The 27089-nt window shown below is 37.8% G+C and overlaps 1 protein-coding gene across 2 annotated transcripts in view; it reads left to right on the top strand.

Annotated features, from left to right (window-relative positions):
- The window catches only part of CCPG1 (cell cycle progression 1), an 86748-nt gene that overhangs the window by 16948 nt on the left and 42711 nt on the right, over positions 1–27089 (top strand). The window contains exons 2-7 of one of the 2 annotated variants that reach the window (XM_037053937.1): positions 8397–8465; positions 11023–11143; positions 16680–16756; positions 18420–18624; positions 21234–21329; positions 23087–23335. In XM_037053937.1, coding sequence (XP_036909832.1) covers positions 8406–8465; positions 11023–11143; positions 16680–16756; positions 18420–18624; positions 21234–21329; positions 23087–23335 — 808 coding nt within the window. In that variant the 5' untranslated portion in view covers positions 8397–8405. The remainder of the gene's footprint in view (positions 1–8396; positions 8466–11022; positions 11144–16679; positions 16757–18419; positions 18625–21233; positions 21330–23086; positions 23336–27089) is intronic. The other variant, XM_037053938.1, reaches the window with a different exon arrangement.

Raw genomic sequence — 27089 nt, 5'->3', positions numbered from 1 at the left:
TTTTTTCTTTTTCTGATAAGAGGGTCAGAAATTAAAGATGGTTGTTACTATGTTGGCGAAGCTGTGGAGAAATAGGTACCCTCATATGCTGGTTGGAGGCTTCTCAAACAACCTTGTTTAAAGTGCCAATCCCTATTCCTCATTCTTAACATTCAGTTTTCCTCCTTGCATTATTTTTCTCCATAGTACTTGCCAGCAGGCTTACAACATATTCTGCTCGTTTTGTATTTTACTAGATATAGACTGTCTTCTACTAGAATACAAGCTCATTGGGGGAGGCCCTTCCCTGCCCCTAATGCTGTATCCCCAGCACTTGGATAATAGTTTACAGTACATAGGTGTGCAATAAGTGTATGATGAGTTTATGTTCCAGATCAAGATGGACTAATTTAAAATATTTCTGTAGGGTTGTTATTGGACAAAAAATAGAGCAGAAAGAACATTTATTTATTTATTTGTTTATTTTCTCACCCGAAGATATGTTTATTGATTTTTGGTGGAGGGGAATATGTGTGAGAGAAACGTTGATCAGCTGCCTACTGTGCATGACCTGGCTGGGGAGCGAACCTGCACTGTAGATATGTGCCCTGACTGGGATTTGAACCTGCAACCTTTTGGTTTACAGGATGACACTCCTGTCAATTGAGCCAACTCGCCAGGGCTAGAAAGGACATTTTAAAGGTTTCATTAGTTGGAATCTTGAATCCTCTTCCCCGTTTCAAATAAAGTCTATTTTGAAGTCAGCATTTTCATATCTTTTTGGGAAGATGAAAGTTTCAGAACCTTGAAAAGCATTATAGGAATAGGTTCTTAAAAGCTTTATAGATGGACTCATTTTTGATCCCATGTATAGTGCAGCTGCACTTTTGGAACTTTTGCTGACAGCCCATTGGCTGGCTTACTTCGGAATTATAGTGTGTGGGAGAATAATGCCCCTATTATTCCTTATCATGTCTGATTCTAGAAGATCCAGTGGTTGAAACTTTACCTTTCACAGTAAAATGTAGCTACCCAGGAATGATGAAGGGCACCATCATGTCAGGTACCAGTCACTTAGGTTATACTTTATAGGTAAAATTAATACTGTTGCTGTTACTAGTTTTGACAGTTGCTACCTAAAGTGTTTTACAATTATATTGTTGGTCCATAACTCTCCCCTAAATTCAGCCTACAGCTGCCTAAGCTGTTTGTTGTGTCCAGTTAGGTGTGAATGGTATCTCTCTCAAGTTTAATATGCCCCAAACCAATTTACCAGTTTTCCTCTCCTAACTTACTGCTTTTGAAGTCTTTCTGTCTCAGTTCTTGTATTTGTTCAGGCCAAGAGTCATCCTTCACACCTCTGGTTCAGTATGTATCAGGAAGCTCTGTTGCCTTACCTTCAGAATACGTGTATGATCTGTCCACTCCTCATCGTCTTCACTGCTGCCACCCTGTTTCACACCACCTTCTCTCGACAGGATTATTGTAGTAGCTTCTCGAATGGTCTTCCTGCTTCTGTCTTTGCTTCCCCATAGTACTGTCTCAATAAGACAGTCAGAATGAGTTTTCTGTTCCTTTTCTTCAAAAATCTTTTGTGACTTAGTAAAAAGCTAAAGTCTTAGGATCTGTAATTATTATTTATAAAGCCCTTAAAAGGGGAAGGGTGTGTGTATTTACATGTGGTCAAATTATGAGAGAAGAACCTCAGGGTTCCTCCAGAATTTTTAGTTCCTTGAGTAACAGTGTAGATTTGGATTACCAACTGTACTGTCACCCAAGAAATCTGTTTATGATTAATACCTAATATGTATCAAGCAAGCACTGTGCTATGTGCTGGGAATACATAACAGGCAGTCAAATAAGCAGTTACAGCACAGCATTCCACTTTTAGTAGATTAGGGAAACTACTAGCCTTTGGGACTGAGATCAGGTCAGGGAATGCTTCACAAAGAAGTGATGGCTTTTGCTAAGATAGGAAGCAGTGGATACAAGATTTGGGTTGGGATACGTGGGTGGGGAATATGCAAAACTCCAGAGTTAACAGAAAGCATTGCCTTTTAGGACAGTTGAAAAGTTTGAGGGAAAGGGATTTGCTGTAAAAAAGATAAGATGCTAGAGTTAAAACTAAGATCCAAGCCTTTTGAGATTATCCTGAAGACTAAGAAAAAGCTTGAAAGTTTTAAGGAATGACATGAGATTATCATTTTAGGAAGATCACTTACAATGGCAGCTTTCACAGTCAGTGCCAGCCACCCTAGGGTGGGGCTCAGAGATGTACTTTCTAAAATTTGCTTTAATTGAACCACACTTAACTTTTTGAAAATAGCTAAATTAGGGTGACTCTCTAGTGTGAGATTGAATTTTGCTCATCCAAACTATTACTTTGGTGTTATCGTCAGTAAGAATCTTTTTTTCTTCATTTGGGCTAGATGTCAAGCTTGTCCTTCCTTCAAGACAAGTAAATAATTAAATTGGGGGCTGATTAAAATGGGCTCTTTCATTTGTGACATTCAAATAAGCTAAAGTTGTCCCATTTTAGCAATGTATTTAACTTTCTTTTGAAATTTTTTTTTCATCTCTGAGCTATTAGAGTATTTTGTGACAAAGCAAAAGCTAGCAACCACCTGCTTTAAAAAACTTTAAATGGAAATTACCTAGAGAAGGGTAGGGAATACACACACATTAAATATCCCTGATTGTGTCTGGTGAAGTTTTGGAAGGTTATTAAGAAAATAAAGCATCTGCTCTGGCTGGTGTGGCTCAGTAGACTGAGTGATGGCCTACAACTCAGAGTCACAGGTTTGATTCCTGGTCAGGTCACATGCCTGGGTTGTGGACCAGGTCCCCTTTTGGGGGCATGTGAGAAGCGATTGAGAGGCGCATGTGGTTGTTTTTCTCCCTCTCCTTCTCCCTCCCTTCCTTCTTCTCTCCCTAATATTAAAAAAATAAAATCTTAAAAAAAGAAAACAAAGAATCAAAGTCTCAGAGTTGAGATGCAGGAGCAATGAGAATGTGGGCTGCTGCTAGAAGAGGCAGAAGATGGAGGTATACAAAGGAAGGAGAGAAACTTTCTTTTTTAAAAAGATTTTATTTATTTGCTTTTAGATGGGAAGGGAGAGGGAGAGAAACATCAATGTGTGGTTGCTTTTCACAAGCTCTTCACGGGGGGACCTGGTCTATAACCCAAGCATGTGCCCTGACTGGGAATAGAAGCAGCAGCCCTTTCCTTCGCAGGTAGGCGCTCAATCCACTGAGCCACACCAGCCAGAGCGAGAAACTTTCTTATGAAGAAATGCTTTTTAGGCTTCAGCCACTTTAAAAAATATTTATTTATTTATTTTTTAGGAGTGGGGGAGGAACAGAGGTAGAGAAACAGCAACATGTGAGAGACATGGATTGGTTGCCTCTCACATACACCCCAACTGGGGCCTGGCCTGCAACCCAGGCATGTGACCTGACAGGGAATCCAACAGGTGACCTTTTGGTTTGCAGGACAACACCCAACCCATTGAGCGACCTGAGCAGGGCAGCCACTTTTCTTTGTATCAAAGTCCTATTTGGTGCTTCTTATTGCATTGAGAAAAGTTTTTCAAGTTTACTCACTTAACCACAAATCTGGTAGTTATCCTGCGTGTTCTCCTTTCTATAATTGGTTATTTAATTCTCTTACGGAAAAGTCTTTTCTGTCTTTTCAAATTTCTCCTAACCCCCCTCCCTTTCTTCTTTAACCTCCATCAATACTGGTTCAATTTAGGTGCTCATCTTTATCATGGAATATTGCACTGATTTCTTGAATATCACAGATCTAGGCAGCCTTCAGTTGCTTTCCCATCTTAATATATGCTCTTTTATTTTTTAATTTTTATTTTTTAATATATTTTATTGATTATACCATTACAGTTGTTCTATTCCCCTCTTCATTCCCCTCCACTCTGCAAACCCCCTCCCCCACCACTCCCCCCCTTTAGTTTATGTCCATATGTCACAAGGTCTTTAGATTCTATATTTCCCCCACTATTCTTGCCCTCCCCCCTATCTATTTTCTACCTACCCTCTATGCTACTTATTCTCTGTACCTTCTCCCCCCTTCTCCTCCTCCCACTCCCCTGTTGCTAACCCTCCATGTGTTTTTCATTTCTATGGTTCCACTCCTGATCTAGCTGTCCTCTTGGTTTGCTTTTGTTTTAGGTGTGGTTGTTAATAACTGTGTGTTTGCTGTCCTTTCACTGTTAATATTTTTCATCTTCTTTTTCTTAGGTAAGTCCCTTTAACATTTCATATAATAAGGGCTTGGTGATGATGAACTCCTTGAATTTGATCTTATCTGAGAAGCACTTTATCTGTCCTTCCATTCTAAATGAAAGTTTTGCTGGATAAAGCAATCTTGGCTGTAGGTCTTTGGATTTCATGACTTGGAATACTTCTTTCCAGCCCCTTCTTGCCTGTAAGGTCTCTTTTGAGAAATCAGCTGACAGTCTGATGGGAACTCCTTTGTAGGTGACTGTCCTCTTATCTCTTGCTGTTTCTAGGATTCTCTCCTTCATTTTCATCTTGGCTAATGTAATTATGATGTGCCTTGGTGTGTTCCTTCTTGGGTCGAAGTTCTTTGGGACTCTCTGAGCTTCCTGGATTTCCTGGAAGTCTATTTCCTTTGCCAGATTAGGGAAGTTCTCCTTTATTATTTGTTCAAATAGGTTTTCCACTTGTGGCTGTTTCTTTCCCCCTTCTGGTACCCCTATAATCCGGATGTTGGAATGTTTCAAGATGTCCTTGAGGTTCCTAAGCCTCTCCTCATTTTTTTTGAATTCTTGTTTCTTCATTCTTTTCTGTTTGGTTGTTTCTTTCTTCCTTCTGGTCCACTCCCTTAATGTGAGTCTCAGATTCCTTTCCATCACTATTGGTTTCCTGTGCATTTCCCTTCATTTCAATTAGTTTAGCCTTCATATGTTCCTCTTATTTGTGACTAAAATCAACCAGTTCTGTGAGTATCCTGATCACCAGTGTTTTGAACTGCGCACCTGAGAGGTTTGCTATTTCTTTTTCGCTTAGAGTTATCGGCTCTGGGGCTTTGAGTTCCTCTTGGGCCATGTTTTGGACTGTTCATGCCTGTTATTTATGAAGAGCGGAGCCCTAGGTGTTCACCAGGGTGGGGCAACTGAGTCGCTGGGTTGTGATGCTGTATGTGGGGGTGGGGTCAAAGGAAAGCAATGGCGGTCCCCTCTGCCGCCTCCTGCCGCTGGGGCCTGCACAGTCTGTCCAACTGTGCGCGAATGTGCGACTGCGGTCAGCCCGCCGCCTTGTGCACTCACTAGGTTCACACGCTGGGGCTTGCGTGGTCCGTCTCACTGCTCACTCTTCTGCTGGTTTATCTGTGCGTGAATGTGTGACCCCAGTCATCCTGCCCCGCCCCCTCACTGGGTCCGCGCTGCTGCCCCGGGTGCCTGCGCCCCTGGGTTGGGGGATCTTTCCTGCCCGACCCTGCTCTGCTGCTGGCTCCGCCTCTTTTACCGGTCCTGGTTGAACAGTTTGTTGTTGTTGGACTTCCATTTAGTTCAATTTTCTGTTCTTTGGCTGTGTCTGTGTTTACTAAACCTTTGTTGTATTCAGACTTGGTTGTGGGAGAAGGCACAGTGTTTCCACCTACGCCTCCATCTTGGCGGAAGTCCCTTAATATATGCCCTTTTAAAGATTCATGTCTGTTCTTATAATACTCCACTCATGCTAAAATAATTTCCTTTCTTAAAACTTTATTCTTTAACTTTTCTGCCTTCAGATATTTTTAAGTACCAAGAGGTCATAGACTTTGTGGTGTTTTCTACTGTATTTCCAGAGCCAAAAAGAGAGCCTTCTGTACTCCTGGTGCTCAATGACTAAAGAGCTTCAGGAAATGCATCAGGCTGCTTTTTTTTTTAAATAAAGATTTTATTTACTTTTAGAGAGAAGAAAAGGGAGGGAGAAGGAGAGGGAGAGAAACATTAGTGTGATAGATACATAGATCAGTTGCCTCTCCCACGCTCCCAGTTGGGGACCTGGGTGGCAACCCAGCCATGTGCTCTGATTGGGAATTGAATCAGAGACCTTTTGGTTCTCAGATATATTTAATTTATATATTATACGTAATATATATGTAGTTTATATAATATATGAAATATTGTTTTCCTCACTGATACCACACATGTGAAATATCCCAAGATTAAATGGGTTTTACCCCTAGTCTCTGCAGTGTTTTTTTCCTTCTCAAGAAGGTAGAGAAAGCAATAATATGACTCATGTTGGTTTGTTTCCTTCAAGTTCTTCATGCTAGTCTCATGGCTGCCTCTAGTATGTGATTTGGTTGTTAGAGTAAGCATTGTTTAGGCAGGATCTGTAAGTTCCCTGGAGCTATTGTGGAAGAGCTTATGTAATATATAATTATGAACACGCTAAAAAGATACATAATTAACTTAATTGTTTAGCATGACTCCTTTTCAGTCTGCCTCGTAAGTAATTCGCTATTTTGCAACCAGAGTGCAGTTTAATGCTCCTATAGACATGAATTACACCATTGAAAAATAAATTTACATTTATCAAATCTAAAAATTTCTTGTTATTAAGTGGTAATATTTTCAACTAACTTTTCTTATCTTAAAATAATAGTTAACACTTTTTTAAAAAATTACTTGTTTTTAGAGAGAGGGCAAGGGAGGCAGAGAGGGAAACATTACTGTGTGGTTGCCTCTTGCGCGCCCCCTGCTGGGAACTGGCCAGCAACCCAGGCATGTATGTACCCTGACTGGGAATTGAAACATGATCCTTTGGTTCACAGGCCTGCACTCAATCCACTGAGCTACACCATCCAGGGTGGAACTTTTCATATTAAAATATTCAACACGACAAATTCCTAACAAAAAATAGGTTAGTGTAGGATTCAATATGCAAATATTACATTAGGTGCTAAAATTCAGGTTACAAATGTAAATATCAAATAATGTCATGCTTTTGGTTTAATAGAAAATAAAACAGTTGTGTATTCATACTCAACATATAGGTTAAGTACAGAGAGAAATGGGCAAGGATGTCAAAGAGGTATGCAGAGATTTAACAGTTCATGTCATCTGTAGCTCTTCTGACAAACTGTAGAGGGAAATATGTGGCAAGTGCTCTGTAATATGGTGGCTTCAGTTCATCAGTGATCACTGTGTTCATGGGTTTTAAGCACTGAAAACTAGATTCAAAGTCTGCTCAACAAGCTAATAATACTGTAAGTCCTTTCTATTAAAAAACATAGTTTAAATTTAGAAAGTTCAAGGTATAGCCTACGAAATTATACTACTGTATGTAATCAGATATACCGCTGTGCAAAGTTAATTCTAGTTAACATATTTTATATTAGTTATCAACAGCACACATTTTATATCCAAAAAGAAATATTATCAATCCACTAAAGTTTGTTACATTTAATTTCTTTTAAAGAGGAAGAAACTAACCTTTAAGAATAGGGTTTTTTAAAGCTTATTTTCAAATTATTGATAAAAACTTACTAAAAGAGGCCCTGGCTGGTGTAGCTCAGTGGATTGAGCATAGGCCTGTGAACCAAAGGGTTGTTGGTGCAGTTCCCAGTCAGGGCACATGCCTGGGTTGTGGGCCAGGTCCTCTCTGTAGGGGGTGTGCTAAAGGCAACATTGATGTTTCTCTCTCCCTCTCTTTTTCCCTCCTTTCCCCTGGCTCTAAAAATAAATCTTTTAAAACAATTTTTAAAAGAACTTATAATGTCTGTAAAATATTATAACCTCATTTATAAAGCCTTATTTGACCATTTTCCTTTCTTCTGACAAAGTAATAATTACTTTTTAAAGATTTTATTTATTTATTTTTAGAGAGAGGGGAAGGAACGGAGAAGGAGAAGGGAGAGAAACATAGATTGGTTGTTTCTTGCACATCCCTAGTTGGGGACCTGGCCTACAACACAGCGTGTGCCCTAGCTGGGAGTCTAGCTGGGAGTCAAACTGGCGACCCTCAGATTTGCAGGCTGGTGCTCAGTCCACTGAGCCACAGCAGCCAGGGTGAGGCTTTTACTCTTTGCTGTCAGTTTCCTGTTCACTGTTTTCTCAACTTCCTCACTCAGTTAATTAAATTGGGTTCTCCTTTCCCTTCGATTCTGCCTGGCCAAATCCTACGTTTTCTTTCAGACCCAGCTTTCTTCTACATTCCAGCAATATGACTGTGGAGAGTATTTCTAGCTCAGGAGAATCTTCTTGTCATAAAAGTGTTTACTTATGTGGGTATACAGTCATATCCTGTATGGTAATCCATGGGTGGGTTGTCTCAGTTTCAACTGGGAGGTAGTAAGTCGTTTTTCATATTTGGATCACTTATAGTACTTCCTATAGGATTTTAAATAGTATATCTGAAATGTTAATATGTTTTTGTATTTGTAGGCCTCAAAAATGTCTGAAAATTCCAGTGACAGTGATTCATCTTGTGGTTGGACTGTCATCAATCATGAGGTATGCTACTTAATACTTTCTTTAAGGCAGTTTGTAATATAGTGTTAGCAGTGATTTAAATGAGGTTCTTTGAAAGCCAATATTTTTCTACGTTTAAGCATATGGTTTCATTGTCTATAGCTTGGACATTTTCCCACCTACATTAAACTTTGTTACTAAAAACTTCATGAGCCAGAGTCATCTACATTATTGTACATTATTTTTCTCACCTTTGAGACGGTAGGAAAATACTTATTGAAGGTTTATTATTGGTCAGGTCCTGTGCTTTACGTACATTCTCATAATTTTAAACCTCTGGTATAAATTGTTTTCATTCTCATTTCATAGTTGAGAAAAGTAAAGCTTAGAGAATTTGAGTAATTTGGCCAAGAGTAGGTAACTGGAAAATATCAGAACCTGCATTTAAACAAACAGAAAGGAGCATGGAGAACATGTGTTCCATTTATAATACGTATTAGCAGAAAATATGTATTGACAGAAAAAGGACTATGGCTAGAACTTTATTACAAAATGAATTTTATATAGAAGTATGATGTTACATAATTAGTATATAATAAACATCCTCACACTGGTGATGTATGTTCATTTTTGGAAAATCATAAAATACTGGTTAATAGAAGCAATAAGAAAAGTCATCTATACCTATTCAAAGTTTTAATGGATTTATCTGTTTTCCTGTTTGTTTTTAGGATCTCTTAATCCTCGCTTGCTTTCCTTCATTAATATTTAAAGTGGTATATGTATATATATATATATACATATGCATATATTTTTATTCTCACCCAAGGATATGTGTATTGATTTTAGAGAAGGAGGGGGAGGGAGAGATAGAAGAGAAACATCCATGTGAGATTCTCTGTGCACCCTGACTAGGGATCCAGCCCACAACCTAGCCATGCGACCTGATCGGGAATCGAATCCGCAATCTTGGTGTATGGGATGACACTCCAACTGAGCCACTTAGCCAGGGCTAAAATGATATTTTTTACAATTTGATAATTTAAGATTTAGACAAATGGTTAGTCATATCTTCTATAAAACAACATTAACAAAGAAAGATTGCTTTTTCCACAAGAAAGTTTCACAGTTTAATAGCAGCCATACCAACTGGTTCCTTCCTTCCTTCCTTCCTTCCTTCCTTCCTTCCTTCCTTCCTTCCTTCCTTCCTTCCTTCCTTCCTTCCTTCCTTCCTTTTTTGGTGAGGTGTTTTTTTGTTGTTGTTGTTTTTTAATGAGTAACTCTTTTTCTACAAAGCTTTGATGAACTTGCATAGCAGCAACTTCTTCAAGCATAATTAACTAGGAGCAAGGCAGCTGTGGGGGTCCTACTTGCGGTGTGCGGTGTGAAGCGAGACAGCAACCAAACCCCTCCAGCACTCAGACGCTCATCAGGGCATTGTGTATAGGGGGTATCTTGTCCCAGAGTGAATCAGAGCTGTACTTTTATGTTTCTTCCCTCCATATCACTAGATCAAGTTCTACTCTTCTTTTGCTCTTGTGTGTTCCCTTTTCCTTTCCCATTGCCCCCATTCCCATTTAGGGCAGGACTGATCTCTGGGACCCCCAACCCATCCCTACTCTTGCTTCTGTGTCATTCTCCTACCACTTTAGGCAACCCCAAGACGTACACTGAGGATTCTGTAGTACTCAACTCAGAACCTACTCATGTAATGAATTCTTTTAAGTTTTGTTGTTTTGAGCTATGTTTGTCAGGAGAATTCAGGCCTTTGGGTTTCATGGGTTAGTAAACTATAGGAAAATTGAGGGAGTATGGGGAGAGGCAGAATCAAATGAGTGGTTAACTTAATTTTGCTAATTAAGGCAGAAGATCTACTGTTTGATTAAAGAAAAGACAGCCTGATTGAGACAGAAAACAAATTGAGAACCAAAAAATATTGTATGACATTTTTTTGCTTTTAATTGCTCATTTTTAACTTTACAAATGAATGATAACAAAGCCTCAAAAAAGAATAAATAAATAGTCTGACATCAAAGTAAGGACAAACTTGAAATTAATAATCTAAAGTTATATATATAAGCTAAATTTACTCCGTTAATCTGATGGGTTCATGTTAAGCCTTGCCCTTAAACTTTTTTTGGTTGCTAAAATAAGTAGTTACTTATATGTGGCTGTTTATCTGAATGGGCTATAAATTTGAATTTTGGATTCAAATATTTTATGTCTTATAATACCTGTAACAAACTGCCTTGCTTATAGTAGTTCTTTAATGTTGAATACAAGCACATTAGTAGAAATGGATAAGTTCAGAAACTTTTATCCTTTGGCATTCACATTTATTGCTTGGACTTATAAAATAGTGATCAGATCATTTGACTTTTGGGCCAACTTCTGTTTTAGAATCTAAACCTGTTCTCCATTATGCTGTTTGCCTGCCGTAGACCTTTATGGACTAAATTGAACAAAAGGTAGTCGGATTAGATCTGTTTTCTTTGGAGTATGGCAGCATTGAGACTTGTGGTAATGGAAGCATCAGCTTGTAGTCAAACCTAGCTTTGAGGAGCTGATAGATAAATAACTGATTTTCACTTTTCCTTAGGGGTCTGATATAGAGATGGTGAATTCTGAACATGGGACAGCCAGTGACAGCAGTGAGCTCACCCCAGAGGATTCATCTTTAGAGCAAGAGGAGCTGCAAGTATTGCAAGTAGAGCAGGGAGGTAAGAGGTTTAAAAAGTCAGGTTTTTAATTTTTTTAAATAGGATATGTGAGAGGCATTACAAATCTTACCCTCATCTGGCTAATCTAGGTCACCGAAGGACTAGAAGTTGAGTATGTAGGTGGGCAGGCCTGCAGAGCCTGGCGGTACCATCCTGCGAGGGGGGGTTGTTTATTTGCAGCTCTAGTATGTTTGGGCCTCCAGATAACATGTGTTTGATATTGCATGTGTTAGTAACTCAGTACTGTTAATCTTGATTAGGACCAGTGATGTACAGAATTATTGAGTCATCACAAGTGACTTACTAAACTGATTTCCAGTTATTGTCACATGTAAGAGTACTTTGGTTAGAGGTGGTAAATGATATTTAAGTACTGTATGATATATATATATGACATTATGTTATATATAATCATACTTCTTTTTTTAAAAATATATTTTATTGATTATACCATTACAGTTGTTCTATTCCCCCCCTTCATTCCCTTCCACCCGCACACTCCCTCCCCCACCATTCTCCCCCCTTAGTTTATAACCACGTGTCTCAAGTTCTTTAGATTCTATATTTCCCCCACTATTCTCGCCCTCCCCCTATCTATTTTCTACTTACCATCTATGCTATTTTCTGTGCCTTCTCCCCCCTTCTCCTCCTCCCAACCCCCTGTTGCTAACCCTCCATGTGTTCTTCATTTCTATGGTTCCACTCCTGATCTAGCTGTCCTCTTGGTTTGCTTTTGTTTTAGGTGTGGTTGTTAATACCTGTGTGTTTGCTGTCCTTTCACTGTTCATATTATTCATCATCTTTTCCTTATATAAGTCCCTTTAGCATTTCATATAATAAGGGCTTGGTGATGATGAACTCCTTGAACTTGACCTTATCTGAGAAGCACTTTATCTGTCCTTCCATTCTAAATGAAAGTTTTGCTGGATAAAGCAATCTTGGCTGTAGGTCTTTGGATTTCATGACTTGGAATACTTCTTTCCAGCCCCTTCTTGCCTGTAAGGTCCCTTTTGAGAAATTTGCTGACAGTCTGATGGGTACTCCTTTGTGACTGTCCCCTTATCCCTTGCTGCTTCTAGGATTCTCTCCTTCATTTTAGTCTTGGCTAATGTAATTATGATGTGCCTTGGTGTGTTCCTTCTTGGGTCCAAGTTCTTTGGGACTCTCTGAGCTTCCTGGATTTCCTGGAAGTCTATTTCCTTTGCCAGACTGGGGAAGTTCTCCTTTATTATTTGTTCAAATAAGTGTTCCACTCGTGGCTGTTTCTTTCCCCCTTCTGGTACCCCTATAATCCGGATGTTGGAACGTTTCAAGATGTCCTGGAGGTTCCTAAGCCTCTCCTCATTGTTTTGAATTCTCATTTCTTCATTCCTTTCTGGTCAGATGTTTTGTTCTTCCTTCTGGTCCATTCCATTGATTTGAGTCCCAGTTTCCTTTCCATTACTATTGGTTTCCTGGACATCTCCCTTCATTTCAATTAGTTTAGCCTTCATATGTTCCTCTAATTTGTGACTGTACTCTACCAATTCTGTGAGCATCCTGATAAATAGTGTCTTAAATTGGGCTTCTGAGAGGCTGGCAATTTTTTGGTCGCTTAGAGTTATTGGCTCTGGGACTTTGAGTTCCTCTTGCGCCATCTTTTGGGCTGTTTGTGCCTGTTAAGTAGCAGGTTTGGAGCCCTAGGTTTTCACCGGAGCAGGGCAACTCAGTCTCTGGGTTGTGACGTTGTATGTGGGGGCGGGGTCAAAGAGGGACAATGGCTTCCCTCTGCCGCCTGCTGCCGCGACCCCCCACCGGCACCGCAGCCACCACTGTCACCAGGTCCACGCGTTTTGTTCCACTGCACTCGAGTGTGCCACCGCTGTCGGCCCTCCACCACTGGGTTTGTCCCCTGGGGCCTGCGTGGTCCGTCTCACTGTGCGCGAATGTGTGTCCTTGGTCAGTCTGCCCCGCACCCCGACTGGCTTTGGGCTGCCTGCGCGCCTAGCGCCTAGGTCGGGGGATCTGTCCTGCCCGACCCAGCTCCGCTGCTGGTTCCGCCTCTCTTACCATCCCCATTGAACGGTTCGTAGCTGCCGGACTTCCGTATAATTCCGTGTTCTGGTCTTTGGGTGTGTTCTAGTTCTCCAAAACTTTTGTTGTAGTCAAACTTGGTTGTGGGAGAAGGCACAGTGTTTCCACCTATGCCTCCATCTTGGCGGAAGTCAATCATACTTCTTATAAGATTTGATGTTCACATTAATTAGAAATATGATGCCCAGATAATTAATGCATACTCTTATCTTCATATTTAAATTACCATTATTTCTTTTTTAAATATATTTCATTGATTATACTATTACAGTTGTCCCCCCTTTTTTTGCCCCTTTATTCCTCTCCACCCTGTAATCCACTTCCATCAGCATTCCCCCACCTTAATTAATATCCATGGGTTGTACATATAAGTTCTTTGCCTTCTTCATTTCCCATACTATTCTTAACGTTCCCCTGTCTATTTTGTACCTACCATTTATTTCCTGTACCTACCATGCTTTTTATTCCTTGTACCTTTCCCCCCATTCTCTCCTGCCCTGTCTCTGATGATAACCCATTCTGATTCTGTTCCTGTTGTAGTTGTTTGATTAGTTTTGTTTTTTTGTGTGGGGGGGGGTTGTTGTGAGTTTCTTGTCATTTTACTGTTAATATTTTTCATCATTTTCTTTTTCTTAGATAACTCCCTTTAACATTTCATGTAATAAGGCCTTGGTGATGATGAACTCCTTTAACTTGACTTTATCTGGGAAGTATTTTATCTGCCTTCCCATTCCAAATGATAGCTTTGCTGGATAGAGCAATCTTGGATGCAGGTCCTTGCCTTTCATTACTTGGAATACTACTTTCTAGCTCCTTCTTGCCTGTAAGGTCTCTTTTGGGAAATCAGCTGATAGTCTTATGGACACTTCTTTGTATGTAACTGTCTCCTTTTCTGTTGCTGCTTTTATGATTCCCTCCTTACCTTTAATCTTGGCTAATGTAATTATGATGTGTCTTAGTGTGTGCTTCCTTGGGTCCAACTTCTTTGGGACTCTCTGAGCTTCCTGAACTTCCTGAATTTCCTGGAAGTCTATTTCCTTTGCCAGGTTGAGGAAGCTCTCCTTTGTCATGTTCTCAGATACATTTCCAATTTCTTGCTCTTCCTCTTCTCCTTCTGGCATTCCTATGATTTGGATGTTTTTAAAATTGTTCTGGAGGTTCCTAAGCCTCTCCTCATGTTTTTGAATTCTTGTTTCTTCATTCTGTTCTGGTTGAATGTTTACCTCTTCCTTCTGCTTCAAATTGTTAATTTGAGTCCTGGTTTCCTTCCCATTACTGTTGGTTTCCTGTATATTTTCCTTTTTATAGCTTTTATTTCTCCCTCTATTTTGTGACCATACTTGACCATTTTTGTGAGCATCCTGATTACCAGTGTTTTGAACTCTGCATTTGAAAGGTTGGCTGTCTCTTCATCACTTAATTCTATTTTTGGAGTTTTGATCTGTTCTTTCATTAGGGCCATATATTTTTGGCGGGTCTCAGTACTCCTGTTAACATTGTAAGGGGTAGAGCCTTAGGTATTCGCCAAGGTGGGGCCACCCACGTCAGTGTGTTGTGGTGCTGTATGTGGAGGAGGCGTCCAAAAGGGAACAGTGCTGCTTGTTCAGCTGTTGTCTGGCTTTTGTCACTTGTCCTGCTGCCCACAAGCAAATTGGGCACTTCTGGTGCTGATTCCTGGTTGGATGGGTTTGTGTACATTCTAGGACCATGTGGATCCTACGAACTTTTTCCAATGAGCTCTCCTGTGAGGCTGAGAGTTTCTCCTGGTGCCACAACTCCCATAGGTTTTTACAGCCAGAGGCTTTGAGGCTTTATTTCCCTGTGCTGGGACCCTGGGTTGCATGGTCTGTGTTGCCCCCCAGTTGTTCCTCTTGGTTTATCCACATGAAGATATGGGACCACCTGCTCGGCCATCTGCTGCCTATCCTGGTCCTCCAGCCACCGCCTTGCCTTGAGTCCTCTCCTCCCCGATACCCGTCTCTGCCCCTCCTACCAGTCTGGATGAATGTTTCTTCTTTAACTCCTTGGTTGTCACACTTCCATATAGTTCAATTTTATGACAGTGCTGGTTGTTTTTTTGTTTTTAAATTTGTTGTCCTTCTTTTGTTTGTGTGAGGAGGCAAAGTGTATCTACCTATGTCTTCATCTTGGCCGGAAGTCAAATTACCCTTATTTCTAAACTTAAAAAAAATTACTAAACATGTAAAAAGAATATACCTCCCCTGCTGCCACCCCAGAGAATCCATGTGGAGGTGCACATACTAGAAATATAATAGATTATGCTTGTTAATCTTATTTTTAATGTATGTGTTAATTACTAATCTTATTTCCTCTGTAATTGTCCTTTTTCATGTGTCAGAGATCTCTTTGAGAACCATAAAGCTAGGAATTTCTCCCAGAATACATGTATATTACAAAGATCTCCATACTCCTTAGGAGTCCCTGGACCGAAGTAGACCTCTATTGAGGAGTCTTACCTCCAAAATAATATTCTGTGTGGAACTGTGTAACACAAAAGCACTGGGTATTTTTTTTCTTTTTTCTTTTGGCAGGGGTTAAATTATATGGGAAATACATGTTCATGAAAGAAAAAGAGAATGAGGAAAAAAATTAAAATTACATATATATACACACACTTTTTTGGTCTGTAGATAATTGCTATGACCATTTAGTACACAGGGTGGGGCAAAAGTAGGTTTACAGTTGTGAGTATGCGAAAGTTTATTCTTGTATTATTATTTATTGTGTTACTTTCCATATAAATAGCTATAAACCTACATTTACCCCACCTTGTATATTCTTTGCTATACATAAATTTATGTTTATTATATAGTTTTAATATTTTTGTTGATATTATATAGCTTTCTTCATTAAATATCTAATATTATGAACTCCTGTTTCCATGTTTTTTTCCTTTGATGAGTTTTAAAGCAACCAATAAAATATGGTTGCTGCAGGACATCATTTTTCTGTGTTCTTATATTTTTACTATTTTTTTATTGTAGAGCATTTGTAATTTGAAGCCATAGTTTTGATTCTTGTGTTACCGGACATTAATGGTCATTAGAAGAGTGATGTCTTTAGTTTGAATCAACTTTAAGAGTGCAGGATGTATCTGACGTCAGAAGTCTGAGAATTGATTTTCCATGTTAACAGATTTTTATAAAAGCCTTGGATTAAGTACTTTGTGAGGTAGAGATGATATTTATTTAGAGATTGTTTTGTTTTAGTGGCTCTTAAATGAGCTCAGTTCCTTATCTAAAATTATCACCTGACAATTTCAAATATTAAAACAATTATATTTGAAATAGAGATCTTTTTAGTAACAGAAGAATGACTTTGTGTGTCATTTGATTAAATCCATTTTAAAAAACTAGGAATACATTTTATGTACTCAGATTATTATGCTTATAGACTGCCAAAGTGATAAAGTATAGCTAAATTGATTTTTGCTTTTTATCAGAGAGCAGCCAAAATGTCATCATGTTAGTGGGAGAAACTGCTTATCCAGCTTTGGTGGAAACGAAGTCAGCACATGAGGTAAGCTGTGTTTTACTCTGGAAATACGGTAAACATAGAGAAGACTACTTAAAGCTTCCATTTCTAGTTGTGCATTCTGTTCCTATTTGAATTATAAACAAAGGTCATTGAAAATTTTGAGATTCCCCAGATCGATTGCTTTTAAGTTCAGAATTATTAGCTTTTATTTAAATTTCTGAATTTAAATTAATATAGAAACGTGATTTCTTGGTCATTTATGATCAGATCACCCTGAGAGGTTACCTTCCATAGAACCCCACTTTTTATCTACAGTTGCCCCTTTTGGATCAGATAGTGCGGTCTTAGAGTGCCAGGAAGGTTCATTCCTCGGAAGTCTCAGTGTTGACGTCTTGGGATCGTTGGAGATGGGGCAATATTGTAACCGTGGGATCTGAATTGAGGCTGAGTTTTTCCAAAAGGAGAAAGGCAGTTAAATGGAAGGCAGTCAGGTCTCATGGTCTTCACTGTGGAAGAATACTCAGACCATTTCTATCCTGTATATCATGATTTGAGTTCTGCCCTCCATCTCATTTTTCTGTGTTTGATCAGGATAATACTTATGTAAGCCATGAAAAGGATATTACCAGTGATAGATTTTTAGCCATCATAAATAGTTGTACTGTAGAGAAGAACCCAAAGAACAAGTATAACTATTATGATTAGTATCAGTAGTAGACAGGAAAGGACAAAATGGATTTGGAGTTTGATATCAATCCATAGGTATACAGGCCAGTTGATGTCTTGTGATATAGTTTGACTGATAAAGTTGTGTTCCTTTTTTTAATCACCACCTGAGTATGTGTGTAATGATATTAGAGTGAGAGAAAAAAATGGATGTCAGAGAGAAACATCAATCAGTTGCGTGCCCCCACACCCATACGTACTCCAACCAGGGATCGTACCTGCAGCCCTTTTTTGCCCTGACTGGGAATTGATCCTGCAACCTTTTGTTGCACCCGATAGTGCTCCATCCAGCTGAGCCACTTTGCCAGGGCACATCCTTGAATTACTGTATTTTGCTGTGCTTATTTGGTGCACATTATACACGGGATTGTTATGCCCATGGCATGGAATCATTATGCCTATGTATAATGCACACCCTTAATTCTCCCTCAAAAATTGGGTCAAAAAAGTGTGCATTATACGTGGCAAAATATGGTATTTTAAAAGTTAAAATGAAGGTCAGTTTTTAAATTTGAAAGCAAATTAAACCTTATCCTTTAGCAATTACTTGACTTCTAGATAAAACTAAATAGCTAGATAATCTTTACATGGCATAGCTATTAAAGTTTTTACATATATAACCAGGACAATTTAATCAGTCTTTTGATGGGCAGACTCCCTGAGTTATGCTAAAATAAATCCATGGAACTGGTGAGAAATCTCTCCTCTCCGTGGTCACTGGGTGGCAAAGGTGGGCTTCTTAGCATCTGCAGCCTACCAGGAGTAGGCAGCAGTTAGCGTCCCCAAGGGATTTGAAGGTGTTTTCATACTAAGAGATGAACCTGCTATTGAGTAAACCTTTCCTATTGGATGGAATTCATATCTTATATTTTTAAGCCTTACTGCTTACAAACCATTATTTACTTTAAACTGTGTAGAAAACAGTAAGGCCCTTCAATAATTGTTGAGTATAACTGTCTCTAAAATTATGATTCCTTAGGGAGAGGAAGAAAGATCACCTGAAGACAATGTCTACTTTGGAACTGTCAGTGATGATTCTGATATTGTTACCCTTGAGCCACCTAAGTTAGAAGAAATGGGAAATCAAGAAGAAGCCGTAATTGTTACAGAGGTACAGAGTCCAGAGGACTTCAATATGGGCTCTTCTTCCAGCAGCCAGTATACATTCTGCCAGCCAGAAACTGGTAAGTACTATATAAAGAATATACTGATAACAGACTTAATGTAGTCACAGGTGACTACATTTTATACAGTTGTTTGTTTTATAACCCCAAATCTCGAGTTTTTAATACATTTGAATCAAACTTAAGAAACACATTTATAAAATTTACTGTCATATTTAATATTTTCCTAGATTCTAGGGTGTATAGCACAGTCTTCTTTAACAGTAAATACCTTCTCTTAATCATTAGTGAAAGACAAAATATAGCCTCAAAGAGGTTTGTTAATATCTCAAACACTCCAACCAAAATGCATTTGACATTTTTTAAGATCTTTTTCTTTTTAATATTTATTTATTTTTAGAGAGAGGGAGAAAGAGAAAGGAACATCAGTGTACAAGAGATACATTGATGAGTTGCCTCTCTCACACCCCCAACTGGGAACCTGTCTAACAGCTCTGGCATGTGCTCTGACTGGGAATGAAACTGGCAGCCTTTTGGTTTGCAGGCCAGCACTCAGTCCACTGAGACACACCAGTCAGAGCACACATTCTTTAGATCTTTAAGAGTGGGAGACTGAGCCATTTTACCTAAAAAGTGGGAGAATGTTAAGATTTTAACCTACATTGGTAAAAATTTTATATCGTAGAAAAAGTGAAAGAAACTTCTTATTGAAACCTTTCAGATCTATTCAATAATTAGTCATTTAATAAACATTTACTGAGTGGTACCATGTGCCAAATGGGGCTTAAGTAGATGTCAGTACAGCAGCACCCCAAGTCCCGGATTTTTAGATTTTAGATTGATTTATGAAAATGTGCCTATTGTAAGTCATATCTTTTTTTTTTAGATTTTATTTATCTTTAGAGGGGAAGAGAAGGAGAGAGAAACATCAATGTATGGTTGCCCCTCGTGGGTCCCCTGCTGGGAACTGGCCTGCAACCCAGGCGTGTGCCCTGACTGGGGGGTTCAAAGGCCTGAGCTCAATCCACTGAGCTACACCAGCCACGGCCTGTAAATCATATCTTAATGCAGTTAATGCCTGTTGTTCAGACAGAATCATTTGGAGGTTAAAATGTTAGTTACTGAACTAGTTCCCTTCTAGAATTTTTTGGCTCAACTTTAGGGGCATAAATAACAACTTTCAATGTGATACAATATTCAGATATAACTTACAGGAAAGATATAAGAAACAAACCTATAGTTAACCCACAGTTGCAACTTACGGGTGAATTACAGGAAAGAAACCTTGGAACACTGCTAGTAATTTCAAGAATTTCCTAAGTTGATACAGAAACGGGAACATGTGGTATCTATTTCAGATCATTTCCTCAGATTTTACCATTCTTTAATATTTACATTTACCAGAATCAGATAATGGAATTTCTGTTACTGCACTTATAGTTAATAAAATGACAATTAGAAGTTTTTTTAATTATTTCACTTAATAACGAGTTATTTTCAATTAGTATGTCAGTAATTTGCCTGTAAATGAGCTTGAAAACACTTGATTCAGATGTTTAAATACTCATCTGGCATTCTTAGTGGTCATAGAGAAACTTCAGCCTTGGCCAGAATAGGGCTAATGTAAATGATTTTAGAATGCATTTTAGTCATTGAATTTTATTTTATTTACTTAAATATAGGAATCATGCTATATTCAAGTTTTTTTTTTCTTTTTCTTCTTCTTTAAAAGACCATGCTGGACCCTGGCTTGTGTGACAGTGGATTTAGTGCTGGCCTGTGAACCAAAGGGTTGCAGGTTCCATTCCCAGCCAGGGCACATGCCTGGGTTGCAGGGGGTGTGTGAGAGGCAACCACACATTGATGTTTCTCTCCTTCCCTTTTTCCTTCCCTGCCCCCTGTCTAAAAATAAATAAATAAAACCTTAAAAAGAAAGAAAGAAACTTAAAATTTAAAAAAATTAAAACTAGAACACCATGTTAGTTCAATTTGAGAGTATTAATAGGCAAGAAAAGGTAGTTGAAGCAGGAATTTTGCAGAAGGGTCCAAGCATGCATTTAAGAAATTTACATGTACTATTAATTGTTTTTCAGATAATTGGACACTTCAGAGCACATCATTCTAGTTTTTATCTAACTTTATAAATTTGGACTTTGGAATTTTATAGATTCAGTTAAGAGGTATAGTTTATTAGGTATATTTTATCCATTGCTGTTCCTCCCAAAGGACAATGCTACATAATAAAAAATGACATTGGGTTATAAACCAGTTGTACAGTTTTTGTTCTCTATCACCGCCCCCCCCTTTTTTCTTTTGGTTTAAGTTCCTGCTGCCCATTGCTTACTCATTTTGTTTTTTCCTTTTCCTTTCTTCATCTCTGTAGTATTTCAACTTCAATTTTTTCTTCTAAATTAGATTCTTGTGATAGTAATCTTTTATTGATGTAAGAGCACTCCCCACCCTCTTCACGTGGCCCTCTTCTTTCCTAAGAGAGCAAAGCATGTAGTTGTAGAGAAGTTTGTATTATATATGTTTTTTTTAAAGGCATTATTGTAAGATTTTGATGGAGCACAAATAGCAATGTTATATGATAATTAAAATAAGTATTTTCAATTCTTTTTACTTATAACAAAGCTTTATACATCTTTTTTCCTGTTTATTCACAAAAGAAAGGTGGTGGGAGAAGCTGTGGAAGATTCCTGAATGCATAAGGGGATGGGATGATCAGCTGAAACACCATGTTCCTAGCCAACTCGCTTTCCAAGGTGGTGTGACTAAATCTATCAGCTTTTCTAGAGCTGAGTATGCCTAGTCACATTTACTGTTTACTTAGTGCTTTAAAGATACCTGTTGTCAGCTGTGGTACTCTAAACAGGTGTTGAAGTTGATTTTGTAATAAAGCTGGCTAAGCTTATTGCATGCCTTTGCATTGCTTGCATCTTGGACTAAGCTTTAAAAATTTTTTAAAAAACTTAGTCCAGTATATTTCAGCTTTCATATGTATGGGTTAAAAAAGATGGAAGCATTAGATAATGATGTGAATTTATTAATATGGGTTAAGCTGGTTTTTTGACTTGGAATATATAATGAAGGCAGTATGTTAATATAGAATTAAAAGTTTATTTAAGGACTTTTGGCAAAAGGGTTTTTTTGTTTGTTTGTTTTTTGATTTTTTTTGTTTGTTTTTACATTTACCCATCTTAATACTATCAGAATGTCTGACTTGAATACTCCAACCATGGTCATGCCTTTGTATTATGTAATGCTTTGTTTAAACCTTCCTTTCTTTCTTTTTGGCCAAGATATGTAACCTGACAGCTGAGGTGAAGGTATCTTGGAAGAACTAGTGATCTAGAATAAACATGATGGGGGTGAGGGTCATGAACAAAAGCTTCCTCACTGGCATCTGTGTCACTAAATGTTAGGAATATTCATTCATTCAACACAGTGCCTTCTGCCTTTGTGTTTGTTGTTGTAAATGTGAACGTTAACTGAATTCTCCGTGATTCTTCTTTAAAAAGTATTGCTTAACCTAAGTCACCAGCTTTGCTCTGGCATGGATAACCTGTCTTTTGAAAAATGGTTTTGCTTTTTCGAAGCATGAATATTGGTTGTTTTGTAGCTCTGTGCATCAAGTTTAAGTTCACATTTTATCCTTACTTTTAGTGCTTTTTTTCTTTCTAACTGGCCTGGGGGAATTATTATTGAGTCTTATAATCTTCTATGTCAACATTGATAATGTGAAAATGTGTTAACAGATTACACATGGGGAAAAAATCGTAATTTTTCTAGTGGATATGTTTCCAGGACTTGAGATTTCTTGTGAATTAAAAAAACATTTTTGTTTACTATTTTTTTCGTAAAGGAGCAGCACCAAGCTAGTCCTAGTGTCGGAGATAGCTGTTGTGTCGCTTCCTCATGCTGACATGTTTACTAGAGGGTAAAATTAACAGCCTTCTAGTAAGAGTGGCAGTTGAAGGGAAGGGCTCATCTGACATCTGGAAACCTGTGCTAAACAATAGTGCTCTGAACTTTGATTGTAGACTCAGGCTGGAAGTGAAACTAGGGTCCAGATACACCCCAGGAACTGCTTGTGTGTGTCCCTCTGTTCCTTAAACACTTGAGCTTAAATTAACCTCTCTTTGAAACTGAACGAAGAGATACAGGGTTCGGTTTTCTTTTTTTTTTCTTTTAGAAATAGTATTTGTTTATAGCTCTAATATCAAAGAAATTTAACAGACTATGAGAATGATTGTTCTAATGGTATAAACGACAGGAGAGGTTTAACAAAAAAACAAAGATAGACCTTCAAAGGCATATAATAGGATCAACAGATTCATGTGCATCACAGTTGAAGTATTTTATGCTTTGGCATTGTGTTGATAAGCCTGAAAATTTGAGGTTTTGTTTTTGGTTGTCTTATGTGAAAAAGGCATGAAGGGATGGCATTAATTATTGTATATTATATTTACTGGGAAATCTTTTCTAGAGTTTTTAATATTCATCCTCATTTTTTTAATAGTATTTTCATCTCAGCCTAGCGACGAGAAATCAAGTAGTGATGAAACCAGTCATCAGCCCAGTCCTGCCTTTAGACGACGCCGTGCTAGGAAGAAGACCATTTCTAGTTCAGAATCTGAAGAACGACTGCTTCCTGAACAAGAAACTGAACCCCCTAAGGAGTGTAAACCCCATTTCAGTAGTGGCCTCAATAAGTGTGTTATACTGGCTCTGGTGATTGCAATCAGCATGGGATTTGGACATTTCTATGGTAAGTAATTGATAAGCTGATAGCATAGGGTAAAAACACTAAGGGTGAGGAATCTTGGGGCCTGTTGTAGTGTTCGGTGTGCTTATATGATTTAAACACACAGGACACATGTTTAGTGTTTTCGTGATTAAAATATAACCTTGAAAAGCTTGCAATTTGTTTGATCCTCAGTTTTCTCAATTGGAGAGTGGGGATGGTGTTGCCTATTTCACAAAGCTGTTTTCACTTAAATTAAGCAGTGTTTATTTAAGAAATAGAAGGATTATTAGCATGTGTGTTTTTATTGTAAGGAAAAGATTGGAAGATTAAAAATCTGAAGTGCTTACTGGAAGGCAAATCATTCATTTTAAAATCACAATTAAAGCAATTTGAACTAAGACTTTATTAGGAGGATTATTTAAATCCCGTTTGAAATAGTTACAATAATTGTTGCTCATTATTTCTGCCTTCCAGTTTCATGTAAGCTTTATATTTTGTTGCATTTGTTTTATAGCTCAGCATTATATTTTGCTTACTATTAATCTTGTTAGTGTTTTTTTATGTATATTGATTATCTTAATGCAAAGCCTTTAAAAGTCTCAGGTGAAAAGGAAAGAATTCTTTGTGGTGTTACTCCATTTGAATGCCCAACAGTTGAATCTTATTTAAGGTACATATTTGCACAAAGATGAAAGTGTAGCCCTGACTGGTGTGGCTCAGTTAGTTGAGCGTTGTCCTGTGTAAGTGAAAGGTCACCAGTTAAGTTCTGGTCAGGGCATATGCCTGGGTTGTGGGCCTGGTCACTGGTTGGTTCACATGCGAAAAGCAACTGATCAATGTTTCTCTCCCTCTTTTTCTCCCTCCCTTCCTCTCTCTCTAAAAATAAATAAAATCTTTTTTAAAAAAAGATGAGTGTTTGAGAACTGAACATTCACACTCTGCTTTGTTACAATCAAAACAAATGGCTTAGATCTTGTCAACAAATTTCGGTTTGTGTCTTATATTAACAACATTTAGATTTTTTGTCTATGTAATTCACAATTTAACTTTCTGAAGTATTCCTGTTTTGCTATTTCATTCTACCAGTGTGTTCATTATATAAAGATTGAAGAAATACATATATTTGTATGTTGATTTGTGGAAAAGATATCATTCAACATAATATACTGTTAGGGTAATTAATGAAGACAGTCAATATTCGATTTAAATCAGTAAAATGTGTTTCTTATAGGTGTCTGCTTGAATTTAATACTGAAATACTATCATTTATATCCTCTCTTGAAGTTTGTTGTAATGAGATTTAACCTGAAATACATATGTTTAACTTTTTTCATTATCTAGCTGGAGCAAATGTGTGAATCTTTTTTTTTTTTTTGAGCATGATTCTTTTTCCCCACAGGTAAACACGGAGATAACAAAGGAGAAGGTCTTATCTTAATCTTTTTTTCCTACTAAAAATAGAACAGTGATTTAATGTTTATTTAAATTACATTAAAACCTCACCAATTGCATGAACTTCTAAGTATTTTGTAGAGAGATCAATTTAGAGAGGAGTGCTTTCAAAACTGAGAAATTACTGCCACTACTTAGGATCTTGGTTACTTGTAAAATTTACTTTAATAATTATATTTAACAAAACATTGTTCTGTGCCTGAAATTAGCTCTTCAGAATAGGAAAAGACTAAATAATACAGTGTGAAGAAGGTTGATACAATAAGAAGACTGGCTCAGTGAACATACAAAAACTTACCTGAACAACTTACGACTTTTTTCACAGTCACTGTTTAAAGGACATTACACTTTTTTTTTTAACTCTGGCATTAATCTCAGCTCTTTTGAGTTGACTTCAGAGCCACTCTGAATTTCTCATGCACCATGAAGTCAGTTGTTGCATACTATAATGTCATTTGCTTGACAATTTAACTAAAACATACTACTAAGTGAAATCACTGAGAACATTAACCAAGTTTGGCTCCGTATAATTTTGGAGTTTCACACCTATTCTGGAAGGAAGAGAAAACTAGTATGACTGAGGATAGTAAAAGAATGTACTTAAAAGTATTTGGACTGCTGCAGGTTCTGAAACTGCTCATAGAAGTTTAAAAAAAAATCTTCATGCATGAAGCACCTAACTTCCTTACCTTTCTTTGCTCATAGGTACCCATATTCTAAATTATTAGTGTAGTTCAGTTGGACTAGTTTTCCCAAGAAGTTACTTTAAGTATTGATAGACTGTCTTGCTCTTCAACAGGTAATACCACAGAATATAAGTAGGTGCCACGGTATGTAGCGTAGACAAAGATTATAGCTCAAAGGCTATACTTAGTCATCCTGGAGATGGTAAGATTTTAATTGTGTTTGGTCTTATTATGCTTATGCTAGGTGGAAGGAAGGGGGAAAAATTCCAGCAATGGAGAACCTGATAACCGGAAAGTAAACTTGCTGGGTTTGGGAGCAGTGAGAAGACTGCCTGGACTATAGCAGGATTGTTATTTAGTATAATGGAATGTAAAGTTGGAAGATGTGGCATGCTGTTACATTGTCAAACATCTTGTAATCAGGATAGGAGAGTTTGATTTATAGAGTGACCTGATGGCAATAAGTTTAGAGGGAAAGTGCAGGAAGGAAAATGGTGTGGGGAAAATTAGACCAGTCCTCTGGGAAATTTTGTAATTTAGATATTTGGTGCTTAGACCCTTAATTATAGGGATGGTGGGGATGGAGAGAAGGTTGGTGAAGTAAGGGACACTGAAGTAATAAGGGAAAACAGAACTTGGAGATGGGATACCCAATATCCTTGTTTGTTTGTTTTTGTTTTTAATTACCAGAAGTGTGCTAGCTGCTTTACTTTTGGAGATGGGTTATGACTGGGAAAGAGTTTTATTTAGATGATGCAGTAAATAGATGGTGAGCCATTGGTTTGTTTTTACTGAACTTTAGTCTAGAATGGTTTAGGGTAGCTGTTGAAGTCTGATTATTTTTGTGCATTTGTTTCCATGAAGTTGTTCCCAAAATTGTGCCCAACAGGCAGCTGGATATATTGTATGGAAGCTCTGGTCAGATCTGTAGAGAAGTCTTAAACAGCAGTGATAGCAAAAACTGACAGTAGGTTAATGTAATTAATATAGATGTGTACACATGACCAGAAGGCTAAAGATTGTACTTTGGGCAGTAACACTTTGTAGTCAGGCAGCTGAAGATGTAGGAAAACAACAAAACAAACCCCAGAACCTCTAGGAGTGGCTGCTTTCTTGCTCTTGGAGGGTAAAAAAAACCCAGGAGTGAGATTGACAGTCATCGGATATGCTATATTATAGTACTGCCCATTTGGGCCTCTAATAGGTTATTTTCCAGTGAGTGAAAGGAATTCATCCTATTAGAAGTTTGAAAAGAAAGATTTTCTGTCACTTGGGGAACTACATATGTATTTATTTCAATATTAAAAAAAATCTGAGATTCTTTTGAGAGATACTGAAACAAATTTGCCATGCTTTTATATATTGGAAAATTTAAAGAGAAGGTGTGACTCCTCAGAGTATCAACTGTTAATTGATAACAGTTGTCTGTAATTTGGCAAAGGATTTCTCTTTAGTGTATATCAAGATGTATTAAAGAAATTAAAAATTATTTTTTTAGCAGAGAAGAAATAGTAAATTATCATTACATCCTTATTACAAAATTCTTTACATAAGGTTATGCTACTCTCGTAGATGTAATACTAAAATTGTGAAATGCATTTTGCTTTATTTTTGATTGTATTGTTTTTGTTCTCTTA

The sequence above is a fragment of the Sturnira hondurensis genome, unplaced genomic scaffold (assembly GCF_014824575.4).
Source record: "Sturnira hondurensis isolate 20B ecotype Veracruz unplaced genomic scaffold, ASM1482457v3 Scaffold0008196, whole genome shotgun sequence".
Classification (NCBI taxonomy): domain Eukaryota; kingdom Metazoa; phylum Chordata; class Mammalia; order Chiroptera; family Phyllostomidae; genus Sturnira; species Sturnira hondurensis.
This window is presented reverse-complemented; position numbering and strand designations above follow the sequence as displayed.